At 41.8% G+C, this 23,045-nt stretch overlaps 2 protein-coding genes across 13 annotated transcripts in view; one reads left to right on the top strand and one right to left on the bottom strand.

Annotated features, from left to right (window-relative positions):
* Window positions 1-48: 48 nt before the first annotated feature.
* Window positions 49-15,073, top strand: exosc8.L (exosome component 8 L homeolog). Its single transcript, NM_001095312.1, is given in 11 exon segments — window positions 49-135; window positions 1,841-1,877; window positions 3,607-3,670; window positions 5,589-5,662; window positions 5,954-5,999; window positions 7,250-7,355; window positions 8,565-8,610; window positions 9,221-9,317; window positions 12,089-12,209; window positions 13,040-13,146; window positions 14,885-15,073. Coding segments are annotated over 11 exon segments (831 nt in total). The 5' UTR covers window positions 49-118; the 3' UTR covers window positions 15,001-15,073.
* supt20h.L (SPT20 homolog, SAGA complex component L homeolog) overlaps window positions 14,778-23,045 on the bottom strand; it is a 63,365-nt gene continuing 55,097 nt past the window's right edge. For 10 of the 12 annotated variants that reach the window (XM_018247670.2, XM_041582636.1, XM_018247674.2 and 7 more), the window contains 3 exons: window positions 17,879-17,984; window positions 16,317-16,420; window positions 14,778-15,526 (listed from right to left, as the gene is read on the bottom strand). In XM_018247670.2, the coding sequence (XP_018103159.1) occupies window positions 15,383-15,526; window positions 16,317-16,420; window positions 17,879-17,984 (354 nt within the window). In that variant the 3' untranslated portion in view covers window positions 14,778-15,382. Of the gene's footprint in view, window positions 15,527-16,278; window positions 16,421-17,878; window positions 17,985-23,045 lie in introns of all 12 variants that reach the window. The other 2 variants (XM_018247675.2, XM_018247676.2) reach the window with 2 other exon arrangements.

Genomic DNA, 23,045 nt, shown 5'->3' with positions numbered 1-23,045 from the left:
AGTAGAAGTAGTAGCAGCGTGTTGTTTATACGCAGCACGTGAGGCTCAACCGGTTCTGTCATTGGGAATAGTTCTGTACAAGTTGGCTCCATAGAAGTCACGGGAGGAGCCGTGGAAGATGGCGGCGGGATTCAAGTGAGTGACACAGGGCAGGCTAGTTACTCGCCTCAATGGGCAGCGGCTGACAGTCAGACAAAGCAGCACACAAGTGGCACTTGGTGTTACTAAGACCAGTAACCAGTCAGCCTTCAGCAGAATGAGACAGTTTGGAAAATAAAAGTCACAATGTGATTGGCTGCTGGGAGGTCACAGCGCTGGTCAGGTATCAAAATAGGCCCTGGCATTTCAGTTACACAGAGGCCCAAACAGCCCAATGAATAGTGACTGTCTATGGCAACTTACAGCATTTGCCAGAACCCACAGATTGACAGTCCGGGCCTGGCACTGGTTCAGTTTAGCGCCTGTGTTTGTAAATCAGCCCCATGACCCTCTAGCTTGGATCTGTCATCATGATCACTCCTGTTGGGCAACTCTATTCATACTAAACACTATCTTCTTCTTCTTCTCACTCTGAGCTCCATTCACACTGTGTATCTGTACAACAGCAGCTGATCAGGGTCACCCCCCACCCCGGCTAGGGTTGCCACCTTTTCTGCAAAAAAATACCAGCCCTCCTATATATTTAGCTTTTTCCCTATTAATAACATTGGGATCTAAGATCATTTTTACTGGCCAGGCCAGTAAAATACCGGCCAGGTGGCAACCCTACTCCCACCCCGGCTAGGGTTGCCACCTTTTCTGGAAAAAAAATACCAGCCCTCCTATATATTTAACTTTTTTCCCCATTAATAACATTGGGATCAAGCTTAATTTTTACCAGCCAGGCCTGTAAAATACCAGCCAGGTGGCAACTCTATCCCCGGCTGCAACGCCACCCCTCCTCTGGGCCCTCGGCTCCAGCCACAACTAGATTTGCCACCTGGCCAGTAAAAATTATGCTTGATGCCAATGTAATTAATATGAAAAAATGGCAAGAATATAGGAAGGCCGGTATTTTTTCCCAGAAAAGGTGGCAACCCTTGTTACAACTGAAATAATGAGATGTCTAGTTCAAACCACAGAAGTGACAACCCTTTCCCTATCTATATTCTGCCTGGTGAGTAAGCCCAAACCTCTTATTACAGGTATGGGATCTATTATATAGAAATCACTAATCAAGAAATATCGTCAATGCAGAAATGCTTGTTTAGAAGTTTAGAAAAAAAAAAAATCTTATTTTTGATTAATTCCTTGAGTGGACATACTGTAGGTCTTTTTTCTGTTCAACTTTGTAACTATGATGGGCTTTTTTATGTTTCTGTAATGATAAAAAAAACTGTACTTGATAATAACTAAGCCATGTTAAGTCGAGTACCTCAGTATTTAAATGTTTTTATTTACTGGCCAGATTATTCTTCTGGTTTCAAAAGGCTGAAAAACCGAACAGAAAGTTGAATAGGCCTTAGAAAAACAGAACTGTGTGCATCAAAAACCGAACAGGTGGCAACGCTACTAGTAACCCAAAATAACCAACCAGGTTGGCTTTTAAACAGACAGTAATTGCTTCCCGATGATTGGTTGCTGTGGTTAACCTAACCTGGTGCAACATAACCACCGTTGTGTCTATATGCCTGGGCAACTTATGGCACACTACTCTGGCCACCCAGGCCAACAACTTTTGTGTTGGCTCTAATTAGAATTTTAGGTAGCAGACAAACACAGGCTTAGAGGAAGAAACGTTGACTTGTGCAAAAGAAACTGCCTAAAATATATTTTTTGTCTCCCTTTTTCTCCCTCGCAGGACGGTGGAACCTTTGGAGTATTACAGAAGATTCCTGGTATGTTCATGCACTTTTAAGGTGGCCATAGATGCACAGATAATATCGTACAAAACAAATTTTTGTAGGATGTTCAGTGCGTGTATGGTGGGAAAAGAGCCGACTGATATTGACAGAAGACTTAGATATTGGTCGGCTCATCAATCAGGCTGGATGGAAAATTTTGATCGAGTGCCTTTGAAGGGACCCAAACATCAGCCATTGTTAGTGCTGAATTGTCAGATACAGGTAGAATTCTATTGTTTCTACTTGTATATCTGACGATTCTGCTCTACACGTGTGTATTGAAACGAACAATCTTTCTTGGAAAGATCTTTTCCAAGAAAGTTTATTGTTACGTCTATGGCCAGTGTTAGGGCTTAACTCCATGGGAGATTTTGTAGGATGGTGTCAGATCGACAAAACACATCCTACAAGTCAGATGTAGTCGCATGGGTCAAAATATAAAGGGGACTGATACAAACATCTGATGTGTAAACTACATGGAAGATTTTCCATCCGATGCAATGCAACACAACTGGCAGATGGGAACGCTGCATGCTTCATCTGATGAGATAAATCTGATGGCATCTGACCTACCTTTTTTTCCATTGAAATACATTTATGTGGTTATTTATTTAAGTCCGAATGCCAAAAACCCGAAAAAAAATTTTTTTTATTAAAAATCCGAATTTTTAGTGGGGATTTTTTTTTTTTCCAGGATTTATTATTTCCGAAAATGGAAAAAGTCAAATCCAAAAATCGGCATCTCAGACCTGCCAAGGTTGCATATAAGTCAATGGGAGAAGTCCTGAAGATATCTTGATCTGCGCTGGGTTTCGTGCAATAATCCGAAGAGTTTGTGGTTTTCTGGCAAAAAATCTGAAAAAGTTAGTTTTAGTGTAGAAAATCGTACGACCCGAATTTTTCCCACACAGGAAATGTTTGGGAAAATGTATTGATAAATAAGGGTAAAAACCTGTGCAGATTTGGTCGGAGTCGTTTTCAGAAAACAATGAGATCAATTCTGGCTTTATCTCTTTATAAATGTTGGATGTAGATGCATGAACAAACAACTGATCTGACATTACATTCTAGCTATAGGGGGATCCGATTTCCCAGCATCCTACAAATCTCATGCTGTTGCATGGCAAGATCAGATAAAATCTCCCAGGTAGTTTTACCCTTAAACTAGATGTGGACTCGTCGGCTGGCACCATACACAGGCCAATACAGATTTGAAAGTCAGCTGTGGGTTTAGGATGGTAGATCTGAATCCAGTGTCAATGCAGAGCAAAACAGTGATTCCTCCATAATTAACTTCAACATCCTAAATGGCTTCATTTCCAGCTCCCATTGAATAGTAAAGGCCTCCCAGCTGTGGTGCTGTCAGACATGTCCCAGCAGTACGTATTGGGAAGCTTTAGAGCAGGGGTCCCCAACCTTTTTAACTCGTGAGCCACATATAAATGTAAAAATGAGTTGGAGAGCAACACAAGCATGGAAAAGTCCATGTTATTGGCTGTTTGGTAGCCCCTATGTGGACTGGTAGCCTACAAGAGGCTCTGTTTGACAGTACACCTGATTTTTATGCAACAAAATTTGCCTCCAAGCCTGGAATTCAAAAATAAGCTCCTGCTTTGGCGCCACTGGAGCAACATCCAAGGGGTTGGTGAGCAACATGTTGCTCGCGAGCTACTGGTTGGGGACCACTGCTTTAGAGCATTACTTTATTGAGTTGATTTTACAGAAGGAGATTTGCCGGCCGGATGGGCGAGAACTCACCGAGTTTAGGACAACAACCATAAACGTTGGTAAGTACAATTTCTAGCAAACAGCAAACCTTCATTTTTAGGCTGAACATAGTAACATCTGCATTCTTAATTGAATCCTATCACTGCAAATGTGACATTTTGCTCACAAGTTAAAGGAGAACTAAATCCTAAAAATGAATATAGCTAAAAATGCCATGTTTTATATATTAAACTTATTGCACCAGCCTAAAGTTTCGGCTTGTCAATAGCAGCAATGATCCAGGACTTCAAACTTGTCACAGGGGGTCACCATCTTGGAAAGTGTCTGTGACACTCACATGCTCAGTGGGCTCTGAGCAGCTGTTGAGAAGCTAAGCTTAGGGGTCGTCTCAAACCATTAGGTTTGTCTGTAATATAAGATGATGCTACAGGGCTGATTATTAAATTCTGATGCTAATTGCACTGGTTTATGAGCTGTCATGTAGTAATTATCTGTATTAATTACTAATCAGCCTTATATTGTGACATTTCTATTCTATGTGTACTGTATATTGCGAGTGGGTCCCTAAGCTCAGTAAGTGACAGCAGCACAGAGCATGTGCAGTGAATCAGCAGAAAAGAAGATGGGGAGCTACTGGGGCATCTTTGGAGACACAGATCTTTTTTTTTTGGTTCAGGTAAGTTTATTAGATCAAACATTACACAGGTATATAGCAGTTTTACAGCAGTGGAAATGCATATATGCAGAACAGTCAGATAGACATTACATTCTAAACACAAGGTAGAACCACAAAAAAGAGGTTAACCATACAATTATACATCTTCCAGAATCCATAGTTGCCAAATCTTAAGATACACTTTGGAAGTGCCATTTCTCCTAGCTATGAGATCTTCTACCTTTTGCAGGTCTTGGACCGCTTTGACCCATGCCTGATATGTAGGGGGGAGGGGTGCCCTCCAATGAAGTGCAATGAGCTTTCTGGCCAGGAAAAGCAACTTGTCAATCATTTTACGAGCTGGGGGTGCCAGTGGGGCAGGCGGGTCCATACCTAACAAGTACCATTTAGGGTCAAGTGGGAGCTCAAACCCTAGTAATTTCGTTATCCGAGCTTGAACGGCTACCCAGAAAGAATTCAGTTCGCAGCAAGACCAGAACGTATGCATGAAAGTACCCTCTTCCCTCCCACACCGCAAACATGTATTTGGAAGCATCGGGTTAAGCCTGTGGAGGAGAGTTCTAGTATAATAGGCCCTATGTACAAAGAACAACTGTTGCATTCTAAACTTGTATATGGGGGAAATAACCAAGGGGGACCGGAGCACTAGTTGCCACTGGTCATCGGTCAATGGAGCCACATGGAGCCCACCTGTCCCTGGCTTTCAGGGTTTTTTTTTGACATACACTGTGCTGTAGCGCCTTATAAAAGAAAGATATTTTGCATCCGGGCTGCGTTTGAGTAAACACGTCTGATACAGGTGTGCAAGGCAGTTGGTAATTATTGGACCTAAGAGCCTTCCGTACCGCTCCAATGATTTTATTATAGGTAAGCCATTGAGAGGAGGGGACGGCATACCTTTCCCTAAGGGTGGAAAACGAGATCCCTTCGCAGTCATCCCAAATTTGGCCCAAGGTAAATATCCCAGCGTCCTGCCACTCTTTGGGGACTCCCAACTTATCCAAGGGCGAGAGTTTGCTGTTACACCATAGGGGTGTAAGGGGATCCAGCCCAGCCCGATTCGTAAGGTGATATACCCTGTTAAGGATACCTTTTTAGGAGACACAGATCTTTACTGCTAAAGGGCTGTGGTTGCCTTGGGCTGGTACAGAAGCCCAAAACATAATGTACAACATTATTAGCTACTTTTTTAGTTAGGCTTTAGTTCTACTTTAAATGGAATGTGCATGGTCTCTAATAAAGCTGCTATAAGTGAGCCTTAATGATGCACATTAATGATAGAGCAATTTTTTTCATTGCAGGTTCCATTACCACAGCAGACGGCTCAGCTTTAGTGAAGCTTGGGAATTGCACTGTACTGTGTGGTGTTAAAGCGGTAGGTAATAAGCATAGTCCTTTGAGAAGCTAAGGTTAGCAGAGGTGCATGTGCTCTAAATGCCGCTCAGAGACAAAGACGAGGCTGCCAATAAAATCTGCATTTATTCAATCTAATGTTAATAAGAGCTGTACAGAGGGGTCCCTCCCATGAATCCTACAGTGTGCTAATAAATAGCAGAGACCTATGATATACAGATAGGGTTTTGTAGTTCTACATATCTTCAGCTCCCTTGCTCTAGAATATTCTACCATAGTTTCACAATTTTGATTTAACTTTTTTTATTTCTAGGAGTTTGCAGCTCCTCCAGCAGATGCACCTAATAAGGGATATGTTGGTAAGTAATTGTTTGTCACGTCTGTACTGTTAAAGCAGGGTGGTATCCAGGCTTGGAGCAACTTTAGAGAGTTGCTATAATATATTTCTTATATTGCCCCGTTTGACCAGCCATGATAACCGTTCTCTGGGTTGTTGTGTGGCATGCCCCCCGCGCATGATCATTACAATCGATAGAAGGGCTATTGGAGATGATCAGGAAGGTTGTAGCACAAATACCAATAACGGAAAATAATAATATATTCATCAGACAAGCAGCTTCAGGTTTTGCCTTCACTGGACAATCCATTTTCCTCCCTTCTTCTTTCTTCAAAATCCAACAACCGGTGCATGTGCAGTAGAGCATAAAAAGTTAGTTTTTTGCTAAATTCTAGACTTAACTCTACTGTAAAAAATTTAGGAAGAGGATAGCTCAGTCGCAAATACCCTGGGCTGGTGCAGTTTTCTGCTAACAGGAGCACCAGCCCAGGGTATCGGGTAAGTCATTAGAATCCTTGGAGGGGGGGTACCTTAACATTTGGCATCCATGGATTGGATCTTTCCTTTTGCTTTAAAGGACAACTAAAGTCTAAAATAGAATAATGTTAGAAATGCTGTATTTTGTATACTAAATATAAACAGGAACTTACTGCACCAGAAGCCCAATTAAACAAATGATTTATGCTTTTAAAGTTGGCGCAGGAGGCTGTCATCTTGTAACTTTGTTAAACATCTTTGCAAGACCAAGACTTCGCACATGCTCAGTGTGGTCTGGGCTTTAGTTGGGAGGGTAGGCTTAGGGATCGTCATAAATGATCAAAACAGCACAAGTCAAATAATATCTGCCAGAAGCTGATACAGCAAGACTGATTAATAATCAAAAAATACAGACTGCACTGGGTCTGTGGATACAAATCTACACAGTTGTTACAGGGAAACAAACAAAGCTGCTCGAGTTCTGGGAAGTAAGGTGGGGGCTCCTCCCTGTCGTTTGAAATTATGTTTGTTTCCCTGCAGAGCAGTTATGGACCGTCTAATGTTTCCTAACTGCAGCTGTCAGAGCATTTAAAATGAAGGGGGAATTTCACTGCATACAGTCAGGTTTCATATAAAAACGGTAGACATTTTTTAATTAAAGTATATTGGAGATAGGTTTCTTTTTCATTAAAGAAAGTAAAAATGGGATTTAATTGTTTTGTCTTTACATCCCCTTTAAGGGAATTTTCTCTTATACTGACAAAGTTCCAATATATATTATACTTCCATTTTCAGTTCCAAATGTGGATCTTTCGCCCCTGTGCTCCTCTCAGTTTAGGCCTGGCCCACCAGGAGAAGAGGCTCAAGTTGCCAGTCAGTTCATGGCCGATGTCATTGACAAGTAAGACCTTGTAGTTTATTTCCATTTCCCAACAAAAGGATGAGAATTGGGTTCAGTAAACTTCGAGCTGTAGAGGCCCCTTCCACTATATTGTTTATTGTACCCTTCTCATTTTCATCGTGACAATAATTAAAAGTGACACCGACGTGTTCCTGTGTCACTAAATGATAATATAGACACTGTCAGGACTTACCATGGTGGTCTAGTGGGCCTGCAGGGACGCCCGCCACGCTGCTCCTCTCCTGTAGAAATGCCGGTTCCTTAGGGACGCGTGCAGCGCGCATCTCCTTTCTTTATAGACGCATTGATGCTGATGTGATGACGGCAGCGCGCAATGGTGCAAAATTCAAACACTATTTAAAGGGACTTGGCATTTGATTCATTGCCGTTATTGGTTCATCCTTGTGAGTTCCTGGTGCTTTTCCTGGATTATCCTGATATCTGATTCCTGTTTTGACCCTTGTCTGATTGACTGTTCTGACTTCTGTGATCCTGACCCCTGCCTGGTAAACCGACTATTCTACTCTCTGTTACCCGACCTGTGCCTGTTTGGACAAACTCTTGATTGATCTCCCGACTTTGACCCTTGCCTGTCTGACTCCGCTTGAATTCTGCCTGCACTGACCCGGCCTGCCTGACTACATTTTCGTCTAAATCCTTGTACTGTGACCTTCTGCCCAAGACTTTGCTCAACAAACGTGCCCCTCTGCTCGTCCAGAACCTTCGCTTGGCTCCTCTCTTTATAAGACCTGGCAGCATCCGATTAGCCGAGGGCTCCTCCCGAGGTGAAAGGTGGCTGTTAAAGGCAGAAGCAAGAGCTGAGACCAGGGAGCTTAGCATTGGTTCTGGATTCTAGGTGCCGATTCGTGCAGACACCTATGCAAGCCCACATCCATCCTCACACTGGCATTGCAGTCCCCAGATTGGGCAAAGATGTAAACTGTACTATTGCATAATTGGGTTGCCCCTAGCATGGTGTGGCTTATGGATATAAACCTAAACACAGAGGGATTTTTGTTTACTGCTTTGCTGTACAAATTGGGCAGCAAATTGCTGTCCAAACTTGCTCATTTGGTGACTCTCCAAACAAGCACATGTCCTGTATATTGCCAGCTTAATCTGGTTTCCATATTCAGTACAAGAAGCAGTACTGAAACACTAAAATATGAGATTAAATCATTTTCCATGTAATCCTTGACTTGTGCTTAGTTCCCAGATGCTGCTGAAAGAAGACTTATGCATCAGACATGGCAAGGTAATGATCAGATATGAAACGCCTTTCATTTTTCTTTAATATTTCTAGAACATGTTTCTGAAGAAACAGACATACCCTATATAATGGACAGTATATAAAGTTCTAAACCACCATAAACATATATTACTATTACTGAGGAAATAAAGTACCCCCCTCCCCCTCCTTTAAGGCGATTAGATGTCACCAAAGAGTATGACAACCATATAAAGGCACCAGACTGAGTGCTATTGTCATGGAACTCGTGGGTGGCTTCTGAAAGCCTCGAATTGTACAACATTATCTTTATAATACTGGTATTGAATCTATTATTTTGAAACTTGTTACCCAGAAAATTCCAAAATGCAGCATTTTCCATACAGTCCTATTTAATATTTGTTTTTAAGGCACACTGCTCAAAATTACAGGATGACCCTGTCTTTACAAAACCCCATGTCATAACCATTCCGCATAAAGATACCATCCACATTTTAACAAGTCATGTGACAACAGTAACATTATTAAGCACCAAAAATAACCAATTATGTTCTGAAGCACTCAAAGTATATAGTCTATAGTTCTAGACTTGTGTGTTTTCTCCTTTAACGTGTTTTTTTTAAATTTCACTCCCTAGCTAGCATGGGTTCTGTACTGTGATCTCATATGCCTCGATTACGATGGAAATCTTCTTGACACTTGCACGTGTGCATTAGTTGCTGCGTTACAGAATGGTAAGTTACTGTTCAGTGAAACTGTCTCTGAGGGTGCCGGGAGTGGGAATGACGTGTTATACAGCAATGGCAATCCCTGTTGCCCACATACTCTAGAATCACTGCAGGTTTAGCTACTGCGAATATCTGAGAGTCGTATTAACACCAAACATAACACCAGGCCACGTAAAAGTCAAACAGTTTACCCAAAGATAAACAGAGTTCCCCTTTCTTTGCCGACTCCAAAACACTCATTCTCCTCCGAGTACACCAGACCTTCCCTCGATTAAAGGTGAGTCAGCGCTAAAAATAGCTTAAGGGGAATAAGCAGTACAGCAAATAGTGGTATATAGTGTAGTATAGTTTCCAAACTCTCAGTTATACAGAGTTAACATACACCGCACGTTCATGTGGCCCGAATATGTGGGAGTATTAAATCACCAGCTGTGGTTTTGGTGGGTACTCACAAGCGTTTTAAAGTAATCTGTGCCCATCAAATTCCTCATCTGCAAATCCCATCCTCTGTTGTAGCTTAAAAATGGAGCAAATATATAGTGTAAAACCCTTTTATTTAGTGATAAAACGATTTAAAATCACACTCACAAATAAAGCCTGGATACAAGCATCATATATCCGCCAGATGTTCATCAAGTTTAGAGCGGGGGGGATAACAAGAGGGATTCCATATTTGTCAAACACAGATCTTCACTGCTAAAGGGCCGGGGTTGCCTGGTACAGACCCCCAAATATAATGTGAAGCATTTCTCCCCTACATCTTTATTAGGTTTAAGTTCTCATTTAATGTGGTTGTCTGTGTATTAACTACAAGCTGTACATATTATACACTGCACAGCCTAAAGTGAAATCTCAAGTGTCCTTTCCTAGACAAATCTGTTCTTAGTGGTGGTGGTGGGTAGAGTAAAACAAAATGGCCCCATATTTATCAAAGAGTGAAGCTAAAACCAGTCTACGGTATCACCAAGTGAAATTCCGCCACTTTCTACTTTTGTCTATGGAATTTTAAAAAGCATATTGAACTGAAGGATGCACTCTGACTCTGATGCACCCGAAATTATGTCCCATACTTTATAATGCAGTCTGAAGCTCCCAAGATGGCTCTGAACTATAATTCCCAACAACCCATGACAGCTTTTGGCTGCTAAGTGGTTGTTCCACCACAGTTGGATGTTCGCAACACCATTTTGCCTTATTATACTTTCTCAATCTGCAGGACCCTGTTTGGTGCTTTAGGCAGTTGCCACTGCTTGGATTCCATTTAAAGGAGAAGGAAAGGCTAAAATTAAGTAAGCTTTATCAGAAAGGTCTCTATAAATACACCAGTAAACCCTCAAAGTAATGTTGCTCTGAGTCCTCTGTCAAAAGAAACACCACATTTCTTTCCTTCTATTGTGTACTCATGGGCTTCTGTATCAGACTTCCTGTTTTCAGCTTAAACCTCGGGGTGCATGGCCTTGAGCATGCTCAGTTTGCTCCTCTAACCCTTTCTCCTCGCTGTAATCTGAGGCAGGAAGTGATGTCACACCAAGCCAATATGGCAGCTGCTATCATAAACAAACAGAGAGCTTCTAGAGCTGTTTACTCAGGTATGGTAAAGCATTCTGCAGAATAAATATATTGTTATAGCTATATAATCTATTGGCAATAAACTGCTTCAGTAGCTTTCCTTCTCCTATAAAGGCAGTCCTGCCTTTACAGGAAACATATTCCCTCAGGTATGGGATCCGTCATCTAGGAAGCTCTGAATTACATAAAGGTTGTCTCCCATATACTCCATTTTATCCAAATAATCCATATTTCTAAAAATGATTTCCGTTTTCTCTATATTAATGGTGTTTAGCAAGTGAGGGAATACAGGGTTATGGGAGATAGCTCATAGTACAAGTTGATCCAGGGACTGGTCCCATTCCCATTTTGGAGTCAGGAAGGATTTTTTCCCCCTTTGAGGCAAATTGGAGAGACTTCAGATGGGGTTTTTGCCTTCCTCTGGATCAACTGGCAGTTAGGCAGGTTAAAAAAAGTTAAAAGGTTGAACTTGATGGACGTGTGTCTTTTTTCAACCTAATTTACTATGCAACTACAGTAGAACCTCCATTTTAAATTTTTCAGGGGGCCAGAAAAAAATGATGTAAAATCCAGGGAAATGTATTATATATAATATATAGGTGGGACCACAAAACAACAATGTAAAATGAGGGGAAACTTAAAATCAGTGGATGTAAAATGGGGGTTCTACTGTACATAATTAATCCTAATTGGAAGCAAAACCAGCCTATTGGTTTATTTAATGTTTACATTATTTTCTAGTCATGAAAATCTAAATTACGGAAATATCTGTTATCCGGAAAACCCCACATCCCGAGCATTTTGGATAACAGGTCCCATATTTGCATATACATTCAGCCGTACAATGAAGGCCCAGAACTTGTGCCGATTGTTGATGTCCCTTCTGGGCCCCATGGAATGTTAATGAGCACCATGCATTGAAGATGATCTGTAAGAAACTTTCCATTCATTCCAGAGGATAGGACACAGTTTGTTCTGTCGACAGTTATTTTATTATTTGCCTGTTTATAGGCATGATGACATGTTTGTGGACATTTCAATAGGATTTGCTGTTGATGTGAACTCGCAGACTCCCCGTTTGGCTGCCACCTGTGTGAGCACCTCAGATGCTCTTGAGGGTCACCCGCCTGCATTTTCATTGCTTAAGCCAAAATAACCAGCCTGAGTGAGTATCTAATGGTGCAAATTTTATTGGTTTCTTTTTGCAGTAAGATTGCCGTCTGTTAAAATAAACGAAGAGACTGGTTTAGCAGAAGTAAATCTGAAAACAAAGTGTGCCCTGAAAATCCTGAAACATCCCATCGCTACGTCATTTGCCGTATTTGATGAGTAAGTGTTTGAATTGTTTCTCACCTTCGCTAAAGCGAATTCTGCTTGGTGCAATAGGGCACTCACTACTATCTTTTTTATATGCCATTTCACCGGGGGCACCAGCTCAGAAGCCTGCCAGAGGATTGGGCATTGAAGCCAATCTAGTCCTCAATTGGGCATGTTCTGGTTGTCCATTGCTGCTGGGGAGCCTGGAGGAGAAAGTCAAGCAGCCAGATATGGTGCTCACCGACCCTGCTTTATCATGAGTGACGGGTATTGGGGCATATCAGTAATGCAGTTCTGTAGGGGAGTGTTCTCCATAAGTTGTATAAATTGGATATGCTTTCCTTTATTTATCAATTTTACTTTGGAGTGAAGAACATTATTTCTTTTAACTGCGGTGCTTGTAAACGGGTTTGAATTTGATGTCAACTGGTCTTGTGTTAAAGCTTGTCTTTATATGCAGTTATGGTTTTGTCCATGCAAACGTGTATGTGAATAGTAGATTTGCTTCACCATAACGGAGGTGACACTTAAAGCAATCTGGGAACAATAGGTTCAAGTCCTACCTAACCAGTTGGTTGGTGGGAGTGCAAATAAATCATTTTAACAAGTGTAGTATTATTGTAGTGTCATAGTATTCTCTACTCCTATATAGTTCTATAAACTAGAATACCAGTGGGCACATGCAGAAAACCTATATCTTGTATTACCCTGGCCCCATCTTGTGCCTAATTAACTACAGAGGTTGGGATGGTGTTTGAAGTCATGTTCTTTCCTCCATCGCCAAACCACTTGCACTGTCTCGGATCATGTTCCATATATTAGTTGTTATTTTTCTTTATTAGCAAATTCCTTCTGGTGGATCCCACAGGAGAAGAGGAGAGTTTGGCCAGCGGACTACTCACTGTTGTGACCGATGAAGATGAAAGGTTATGTGCCACTCGTAAACCAGGTACATCCACAGGCCATGAAAACCAATGGCTGCTTTTTGTAACCAGCTGATGCCATTCTGACAGTCCCCCCCCAGCCATGATTAACAAAAAAAAGCCCCTTGTATAAACTTACTTGCTGTTTATTAACAAGACCTCCATTTTTTTAGCTGCACCCATGATTGGTTGAGTAAGTCATAGATTGTTAACCGATACTTTGGAATTTTGTGTTAACATTTCAACCTCAATCTCTGCCACAAAGCAGGGAAAAAATCTTGAGGTATGTGTGGACAATTCAAACATTTATCCTGTGCCTTTAACTATTGTAACTATTCATTTTACCAGTTTGTTTTTTGGTTTACCCCTAAAAACTGTTTATTTTGGCAGGGTGACTATTGGATCATCTATTTTGGCCACTTATTACGCTGTCAGAGCAGTTATTTTAGGTCACTGATTTGCACAATTTTTGTGGTTTTATTGCAGTTTTATCCCTGCATTATTGTATATGTATTTTTTTCTTGCTGTTTGGTGCTTTGGTATAGAAAGGCTTTTTTTTTTTTTTTTTGATTCGTCAGAATGTGTATTTTCCAAAAAAAATGGTTCTCTGGGGGTCTTTGTACGTTAGGTGGGCTTAAGGCACATAATACACAGTCAGGGGGCTTTGTTTTCAGGAGCCGAGTTGGCAGGTGTGAAAATTCATAGGCACGTTTTTCATCTGGGTTCCCTACATACAACGTACTTTGGTAAATCTATGCATATTGGGCATCAAACTGTTCAGTAGACCTCTGGCGATCAAATTTAGGGTTGTGGTTAGCATAGTCTTTTTGTAGCTTTACCCTACATAAAATGCAGTAAATGAGCAGTAGCTGGAACGACAGAGGGCGATAGATCATCTTGGGTAACTTCATTTTGAGGACCCTTGAGGCCACATACTTAGATAAACCTATGCACTTTGGGCATCAGAATGTTGACTGAACCCCTGGCATTCTTATTTAGGGTGACTTTTCTTGGTACCCAATATGTGGGAGATAAAATGCTTCAAAATGGAAGTTTTGAGGTGAATTTTAGAAAATTCATCAAAATCGACAACTTTAGGAAGGCTTTATGATTTGGATTAGAAAGACATGTACCCATTATGAATTTGGGACAATGTGTGCTTTCCAAAAAATTTGACTTTCGGGGGCGAACTTACATTTTTGTAGTTTTTGAGTTGATTTTGCAGTAGCTGGAACAACAGAAATGATAGATCATATGGGGTGTCTTCATTTTGGGGGCCCTAGAGGCCTCGTACTACCCAAAATATAAAGTCCTGGAATTACTGTGGGTTGATACACGGAAGCATTTTGAAGTCAAGTGTAAAGGAAGGTCAGTGTGGTTAGGCCATGAGCAATCTATTGTCCGCTGGTAATGCTTATTATTGATCAGATGTTTCTTGACCTTTTTTCTTTTTCCCTCATGGAGTACAAACTGAATCAAGGGAAGACCAAGGTTACCTAAAAATTCATTTAGAAACAGTTTGCACTTTTCTATTGGGGGGGGGGGGGGGGTAATAGCCACTCTAAACAACTTGGGGATCCTCATCAGATCCTGACCTATAGGTTAAGAATCAATGTGCTACAGTTAATTTTCTTACCTTGAGTAGTGAAAACAGAAATAATTGAAGAAAAATTTATATTTTGTTTGTGTATTTTCTTGATATAAATGGATTTTCATGATAAACCCAGTAGTACGTAACAATTTTTTTTTTTGTCAAACACACAGGTGGGAGTTCACTTTCAGCAGAGAAGCTTCAGGAGTGCATCAGTCGAGCCATCACGAGACACAAAGAAGTGACAACTCTTCTGCAAGAGGCTCTGGCCAGTGCCAAGCCAGAATAAAATGAATATGTAAAAAGTTGTATTTGTTACAGTGACTGCACACCTTTTGTACTAAATAAAACAATACCCATGACTACATTTACTCTCGACACTTCCGTCTCTATAGATGCAGGATCACAGTCTCCTTCTCACATGGGACGAGCTTTTCTGCTATTTAAAAACCTTTAAAAAAAAAAAGTCCGCACCTGGTTTGAGAAGGCCCCCAGACCACTACTAATGTATGTCCATTTTAATGCACATTTAAGTCAGACATCTCTTCACAAAGCTCGTTTTTTGCAAGTATTTGTGTAAGAATAATTTAAAACAGTTTTAAAAAAATAGTAATTGGAAGGCAATTGTTGGTTAATTATTTTGCTCAGAGGTGTAATATGAAGTTCAAGGCTCAGGGTTTTGCATCAAATCCGGCACTGCCCCTCCTTTTACTTCTTGATTGGCTGTCGGAATGAGGCAGGGGTGGGAACGGGGCTGCTTGTGCTGCTGTTGCCATAGCCACTTGCTGCTGCATTTGATGATGCAAGAATTGCAACTGCCAATGCAAGAGTGGAGACAAATACGGTTAAAGGCATTTCAACGTCCATTAAAGCTGTACACCGTGCTAGGGTTTACTGCTCGCCTTACTTGGGGGAGAATCGCAGCTCAAGCAGGTTTGCATGAAATTTATGCAGAACACCAATGCAGGAAGGGGGACCAAGAAATGATTAGGCAATCATGCAGCACCAGAATCCCCAAAGCATCTCAACTGCTAGCTAACTTTCACTCTCAGGAAACAGCAAGTTTCTAATAGCTTCAGCTCCCCCCCAAAACTGGAGGTGGGTGGAAAGGATATTGGGAAGTTTTATTATAAAACAGTTCCAAAAGTTGCTAAGATATGATAAGGCTGAACTATAGCTCATATATACAATGCCAACATTGACTATTCTTGCTCTTGACCCCTATGCATTAACTATAAAAAAAAATAAATAAACAGGTGCAGCTTTTTGGCTCGGTGAAATCCATCAACCGTGCATTATGATTTGCTGCAGTATGTATGAAACATACAACACACCTTGTTGATATAGTATTTCTGTATAGTTTGCTTTTGAGATTCTGCAATAACATATGCACTGCAGATCCTCCTCGAGACGTTTGAGGGTATCACTTTATTCACCCTACACTCTTAGAAGCTTGGAATCTTTTAATATAACCTCCAGATTGTTTGCTAGCTGTATTCTGAAAAAATAAGGCCTTGCTTATTTCAACTGGCAAGCTACAGAGTAGATTTAAAGCAGCAGCATTTACTTAGCATGTGCATTTATTCACGGAAGTTGCCGAATTACTTGTATTTGTTGCTGCTGTTGTTGTAAGGCAGAAGGGAGCTGCAGTCTCTGTGATGGCAGGTTTTGCCCGGGTCTGTTCCCAGCAGAGCCAAGCTGAGACAACACTACAGAGAGGAGAAGGGGGAAAGCAGGGAGGTCATACTGGTAGAGCGCAGGATTAGATGCACGAGATGTATTTATTACACTGAAATTCTCAACCTCAGGTCCATCACATCTTATTTAATTACAGCTCCCAATGTGATGCAGGGGTTTGTGGAAGGGAGAGGAGGCTCTCATAGGATTTTGTATCTGGTCTGGGCTGTTATTTTATTTATCAGAGCTGAGGGTGTGCTGCGTGGTCTTTCTACACAACAGAGTGTTAAGGGAAGCTTTAACCAAAGTGCAACCTGAGCCTAAGGGGAATACAACACTCACACACGTCATGTTTGCAGTTTCTTTGGATAATGCAATGTTCTTAGGGTAGCAAAGAACCATTGTTCTTTGTGATTGTTGGTGGGCAGGTAGCTGCACCCAAACCGCTTCTGCTAAAGGGCCAGTAAAAACAAAAAAAAAATACCAAAAAAAAACCACACATTGGTGTTACTGTTCCTTTAAAGGAGAACTAAAGCCTAACTAAAGAAGTAGCTAGAAATGTTGTACATTATGTTTTGGGCTTCTGTACCAGCCTGAGGCAACCACAGCCCTTTAGCAGGGAAGATCTGTGTCTCCAAAGATGCCCCAGTAGCTCCCTATCTTTTCTGCTGATTCACTGCACATGCTCTGTGCTGCTGTCACTTACTGAGCTGATGGACCTACTCAGAATATACAGTACACATAGAATAATTTTAAGGCTGATTAGTAATTAATACAGATAATTACTACATGACAGCAGAGAACCAGTGCAATTAGCATCAGAATTTAATAATCAGCCCTGTAGCATCATCTTATATTACAGACCAACCTCATTTTCTGCTGGATAATTAGTGACGAGCCCTAAGCTTAGCTTCTCAACAGCTGCTCAGAGCCCACTGAGCATGTGAGTGTCACAGACACTTTCCAAGATGGTGACCCCCTGTGACAAGTTTGAAGTCCTGGATCATTGCTGCTATTGACAAGCTGAAACTTTAGGCTGGTGCAATAAGTTCAGTATATAAAATATGGTATTTTTAGCCACATTCATTTTTAGGGTTTAGTTCTCCTTTAAGAGACAAGCAAAGATTTGGGGAGATTCAGTCTCCCGGTGACAAATCATCTCTTCTTCGGGCGACTAATCTCCCCAAAAAGCTTTCCCATCTGCTAGAATCTAAATCGCTGGCAGGATGGAACTCTGAGCTCTTTGTTTTACGAAGTCGCCCAAAGTTTCCTAAAGGTATTTATAAAGAAACATATTGTGCTTTTCCCCAAACTATGCAGATTTAGTAATGCCCATGAGGTATTCTCATCTACCGGTTGCTATAGCACTTGTCAAATATTCTTCTGACGTGGGATGAATATTTCTTGTTACTAAACCTTACCTTTAATAAAGCTCATGAAGGGGGGGGAAGTGTGTGAATGAACAAAAGACAAAGATTCACCATACGTACCAGCTGCTTGGGGAGGCATGAAGCCGCCTACTCCGGTTAAGTTAATTACAGCGGCCTGCTGAGCTGATAAAGTTTGGTCGTGGTTGCTAGAAACTTGGTCCATTCCCTGACAGAGAGAAAGAGCAGAGAACTTTAAATAAATTAACAAGAACACAGATTCACCATTCAACTGTTGGAAACACATTTTCATTGCATTGACTATTTCACTGAGAAATTACATAAATGGCTGGATATGCAATAATACAATGTAATTTCTCCTACCGCACACCTGTAGTTCACCAATCCTGCAACTGGTGGTGCGTTTCTTCCGTTGACCCGGCCGGGTCCCTTAGCAACGTGTGTATAGAAAACGGATCCGCACACACACTGTTTAATGCAGTCGGGGAGTATCCCCTTTTATTTAGCCACCAAACATTCAACGTTTCAGGGGGGAACAGGGAACACTCACCCTCCCTTCATCAAGATCCTGATGAAGGGTGGGTGTTACCCCCGAAACGTTGAATGTTTGGTGGCTAAATAAAAGGGGATACTCCCCGACTGCATTAACCAGTGTGTGTGCGGTTCCGTTTTCTATACACATACGTGGATATGTAATAACCCAGGCCTCTCTTAATAGAATTTTGCTAGGCCATCTTTTGAGTGTCCGTGACATGTTCAGTGGGTGCCGGGCTTGCTGCCTAAAAACGATTTGCACAGAAGTCAATAGGGGTGGTTTTTGATGCTTTGGCGCTGTGCATTTAGGCTACTTAAAGGGGTTATTCACCTTCCAAACACTAGTTTTTTGAAGGTGAACAATCCCTTTAAGGGCTCTTACTCACAAGCGGTTGAAGCTGTGCTCCCCTGCTTTCCGTTTTTCTGCGTTCAGCCACAGGGGAGCGCAGGAATAGACGCATTACATTTTTTCCAATGGGGCTGTACTCACACAGGCACGTGTAGGCGACGAACGCAGGTTGAGATGCAACATGCTGCATTTTTCCTGCGTTCGGCCCCATTGGAAAAAATGTAATGCGTCTATTCCTGCGCTCCCCTGCGGCTGAACGCAGAAAAAATGGAAAGCAGGGGAGCACAGCTACAACCACTCGTCAGTAAGAGCCCTAATGGAGGAACTCCACGATGCGTCTGGTGCCGACACGTCGTGTTGTGAAGATAACAAGAAGTAAAGGAGAAATCGCAGGTAAGAACTATCTTCACAACATCCGACACGTCGCATGCGTTTCGTTGCATGGTGACGTGTCGGCACCAGGCGCATCGTGGAGTTCCTCCCTAAAGCTGGCCATAGATGTTGAGATTTTTAAAAGATCCGATCCACATCGTGAGACCACGATTTTCTCGGAACGATTGTATGAATTGTCCATCAACTAAAAAGACCAATTTGCCAGGAAAACAAAGGGGAGCTGCCTGCTTGGCCCTGCAAACATAGATAGATTGCACTGGGACCGACAAAGATTTTTTAACCTGGCCGATCAATTTCCTGACAGATGTCGGCCGAAAAATCGTAAGATGTTCGATCGTTCGAATCCCACTAACCGCACGATAATTTTGAAGGATTGATCGGACTTCGCTAAAATCGGTCGTTCGGCAAGAAGAATCGTTGCGTCTCTGGGGAGCTTAAGAATGCAGCTAAACTATTTATGGTTTACAAACCATAGACAATACATACTCAGTCTCACCAAGCAATAAAACTGCCATCTATAACATCCACGTGGCAGTATGTTTATAATCCACATAATGGCAAATTGCTAGCTGTAGGTTTAACATTTTATATCACGTTTATGGGGAAAAAAACAGCTGACCTTTGGATTTGTGGTTGTGCCTTGAAATGAACGCATAAATCAGGCGTCCGTATTCATTAAATATTTATCACAAATAAACTGATCTGTTTTCCCTTAATAGCATCACCTGACTTTCTCCACTGATATATTGCTTGTTTACCAGAGAAATACCTTTGGGTTTGGAATTAGTTCTCCGAGTTGATTTATGATGGGAGACTGATTTGTAGATAGGCCATGTGTTTGTAATTAAACAGGAAAAGTTTTGCTTGGAATGCCCTTCAGAATGAATTATTCCCTCCAGGCTACACACCCTCCATGTTTGCTTATAAAATAAGATGTGCATTTATTGCTATTAGAATGGCTCTCGCTTATCCTAATGGCACTTTACTTTTTATTATTATTATTATTAACATGTATTTATATAGCGCCAACATATTGCGAAGCACTGTAAAGTAAATGTGATTATACAACTACATCACATGAATTACATACATAGAATATATGGAGTAACAACCATCACAATCAATACAGGTACAAAGAGGTGAGGAAGGCCCTATGCATAGGCATACAGTCTAAAGGGAAGGGAGTAATACACAAGGTGTGGGAGTGGGCAAGATCGAATTAAGTGGGTGAGAAATGTGGTGTTGTATGTGGTGTTGCGTTTGGTAGTTAAGCAGAGTGAGGGTAGGCTTCTCGAAAGAAGTGCGTTTTCAGAGATTTTTTGAAAGCAGAAAGGTTGGGAGAAAGTCGGACAGACCGTGGAAGAGCGTTCCAGAGGAGGGGTGCAGCCCTTGCAAAGTCTTGAATGCGAGCATGTGAGGAGGTAATGAGAGAAGAGTTGAGTAGCAGGTCAGTAGAGGAGCGTAGTAAGCGAGTGGGTGAGTATATAGAGATGAGTTCAGAGATGTAGGGTGGAGCAGAGTTGTGAAGTGCTTTAAAAGTCAGTGTCATTAATTTGAATTTGATTCTGAAAGGTAACGGAAGCCAGTGCAGGGATTGACAGAATGGCGAGGCAGAGGAGGAGCGGTTGCTGAGGTGTATGAGCCTCGCAGCAGTGTTCATTATGGACTGGAGAGGTGACAGTCTCTGGAGGGGGAGGCCAATTAAAAGAGAGTTACAGTAGTCTAGACGCGATATGATGAGAGAGTGAATAAGAATTTTGGCAGCGTCTTGGCTGATAAATGATCGTATTTTGGATATGTTCCTTAGGTGGAAGTGACATGATTTAACAAGTGACTGGATATGAGGAGTGAATGACAGGGCAGAATCTAGGATAACCCCAAGGCACCGGGCCTGGGGAGAGGGGGTGATAGTGGAATTGTTAACTATGATGGATACTTCGGGGATGCTACTGGTGTTAGTTGGAGGAAAGAGAACCATTTCAGTTTTAGAGAGGTTTAATTTAAGGTAGCGTTGCGACATCCAGGTAGAGATAGCGGACAGGCAGGAGGAGACGCGAGTTAGGAGTTCTGGGTTGAGATCAGGAGATGAGAGATAGATCTGAGTATCGTCAGCATAGAGGTGGTAGTGAAAACCATACGAATTTATTAATTTGCCAAGGGAGGAAGTATAGAGGGAGAATAGTAATGGTCCCAGGACAGAGCCTTGAGGAACTCCAACAGAAAGTGGTAGGGGAGAAGATGATACTCCATTGTAGGAGACACTGAAGGAACGATTGGTGATGTAAGAAGAGAACCAGGACAGGGCTGTGTTACGAAGGCCAAGCGACTGGAGGGACTGGAGGAGGAAAGGGTGATCTACAGTGTCAAATGCGGCTGAGAGATCAAGCAGTATTAGTAGTGAGAAATGATTGTTGGCTTTAGCGGTTAAGAGGTCATTAGTTAGTCGAGTCAGGGCAGTTTCCGTGGAGTGTTGTGGCTTAAAACCAGATTGTAGGGGGTCCAGCAGGTTATTGTCAGAGAGGAATGAGGTAAGTCGGTTGTAGACTAGGCGCTCAAGTAGTTTAGAGATGAAAGGGAGCAGAGAGATAGGTCGGAGGTTGTCAAGATTGGAGGGATCAAGAGAGGGTTTTTTCAGAATGGGGGTGACAAGTGCATGTTTTAGTTGAGAAGGAAACAGTCCAGTTGAGAGTGAAAGATTAAATAGGTGAGTTAAGGCTTTGATTAGACAAGGATTGGTATTGCGGAGAAGTTTTGAGGGAATTGGATCAAGCGGGCAGGTGGTAAGGTGAGAAGAGGCCAGAAGCTTTGAGACTTCCTCATCAGTGACGGGGGTGAAGGAGCACAGGAGAGATTGGGGAGTGTGGAGGGAGGGTGGTGGAAGTCTAGGGGGGTTGAGTAGTGTAATGTCCCTTCTGATAGTGTCAATTTTGTTTTTATCTTGAGCAGAGACAGATGTGCATGGAGGGGGTGGAGAAGGGGAAAGGAGAGTGTTAAAGGTGGAGAAAAGTTGTGCTGGTTTTTTAGAAAGGGAGTTAATGAGTGAAGTAAAGTATGTTTGTTTGGCTTGGAAGAGGCTGATGTTAAAGGAGCGCAGGGCAGATTTGTAGCTCCAAAAGTCTGATTCTGAACGGGATTTGCGCCAGCGACGCTCAAGTGCACGTGAGTGTCTTTGGAGCGCTTTTGTATGAGCAGTATGCCAAGGTTGAAGTGGTTTGGGTCGAGAACGTTTAGTTTTTATAGGAGCAAGCTCATTTAGGGCAGTGGTGAGAGTACTCTAGTAGACAGAGGTAGCCACATTAGGACATGAGATGGCTGAGATATTAGATTGAAGAGAGTCAAAGGAAGAAGAGAGATGTGACACGTCTACAGCTTGCAAGTCACGGTAAGTACGTGTTTGGGGAATAGCAGAAGGCGAGGAGGGAGTTAGTGAGAGTTGAAATGTGAGCATATTGTGATCAGAGAGGGGAAATGGTGAGTTAGTAAAATTGGTGGTTGAACAGAGTCTGGTAAATATGAGATCCAGAGCATTACCATTGGAGTGAGAGGGGGAGTCTCCTAGGGAGGAGGTTAGTGAAAGAAGTTTAGAGACAGAAGAGTTGTTAATGTTGTTAACGGGTATATTAAAGTCTAATATACTTTGTGTGTGTGTATATATTTAAGTTAAGGACAAAGAGTGTCTAATTTTTAAGCAGCCATAAAACATGTGATATGTTTCGAAAATCACCACCTATTGACTTAACTAAACATATCAATATAATGGCTGAAAATATAATGGGCCCCATGATCCTATATACTACACTTACGTGGGCTGGATTATGATGAACATTTTATTTTCAGTTTTTTAATTTGTCCAATTTCTTTTGAGCCCCTAAAATGAAGTGATTGTGTTTAAAAAAGGCTTTGGTTCCTCACATTTTTATGCAATCTTTTTGTTCAACCCACCGAATTAAAGCTGAAAGTCTGCAGTTCAACTGCATCTAAGTTATTTCATTT

This window comes from Xenopus laevis, chromosome 2L (genome assembly GCF_017654675.1).
Source record: "Xenopus laevis strain J_2021 chromosome 2L, Xenopus_laevis_v10.1, whole genome shotgun sequence".
NCBI classification, from domain to species: domain Eukaryota; kingdom Metazoa; phylum Chordata; class Amphibia; order Anura; family Pipidae; genus Xenopus; species Xenopus laevis.
The sequence above is the reverse complement of the archived record's forward strand: the minus strand, read 5'-3'. Positions and strand labels throughout refer to the sequence as shown.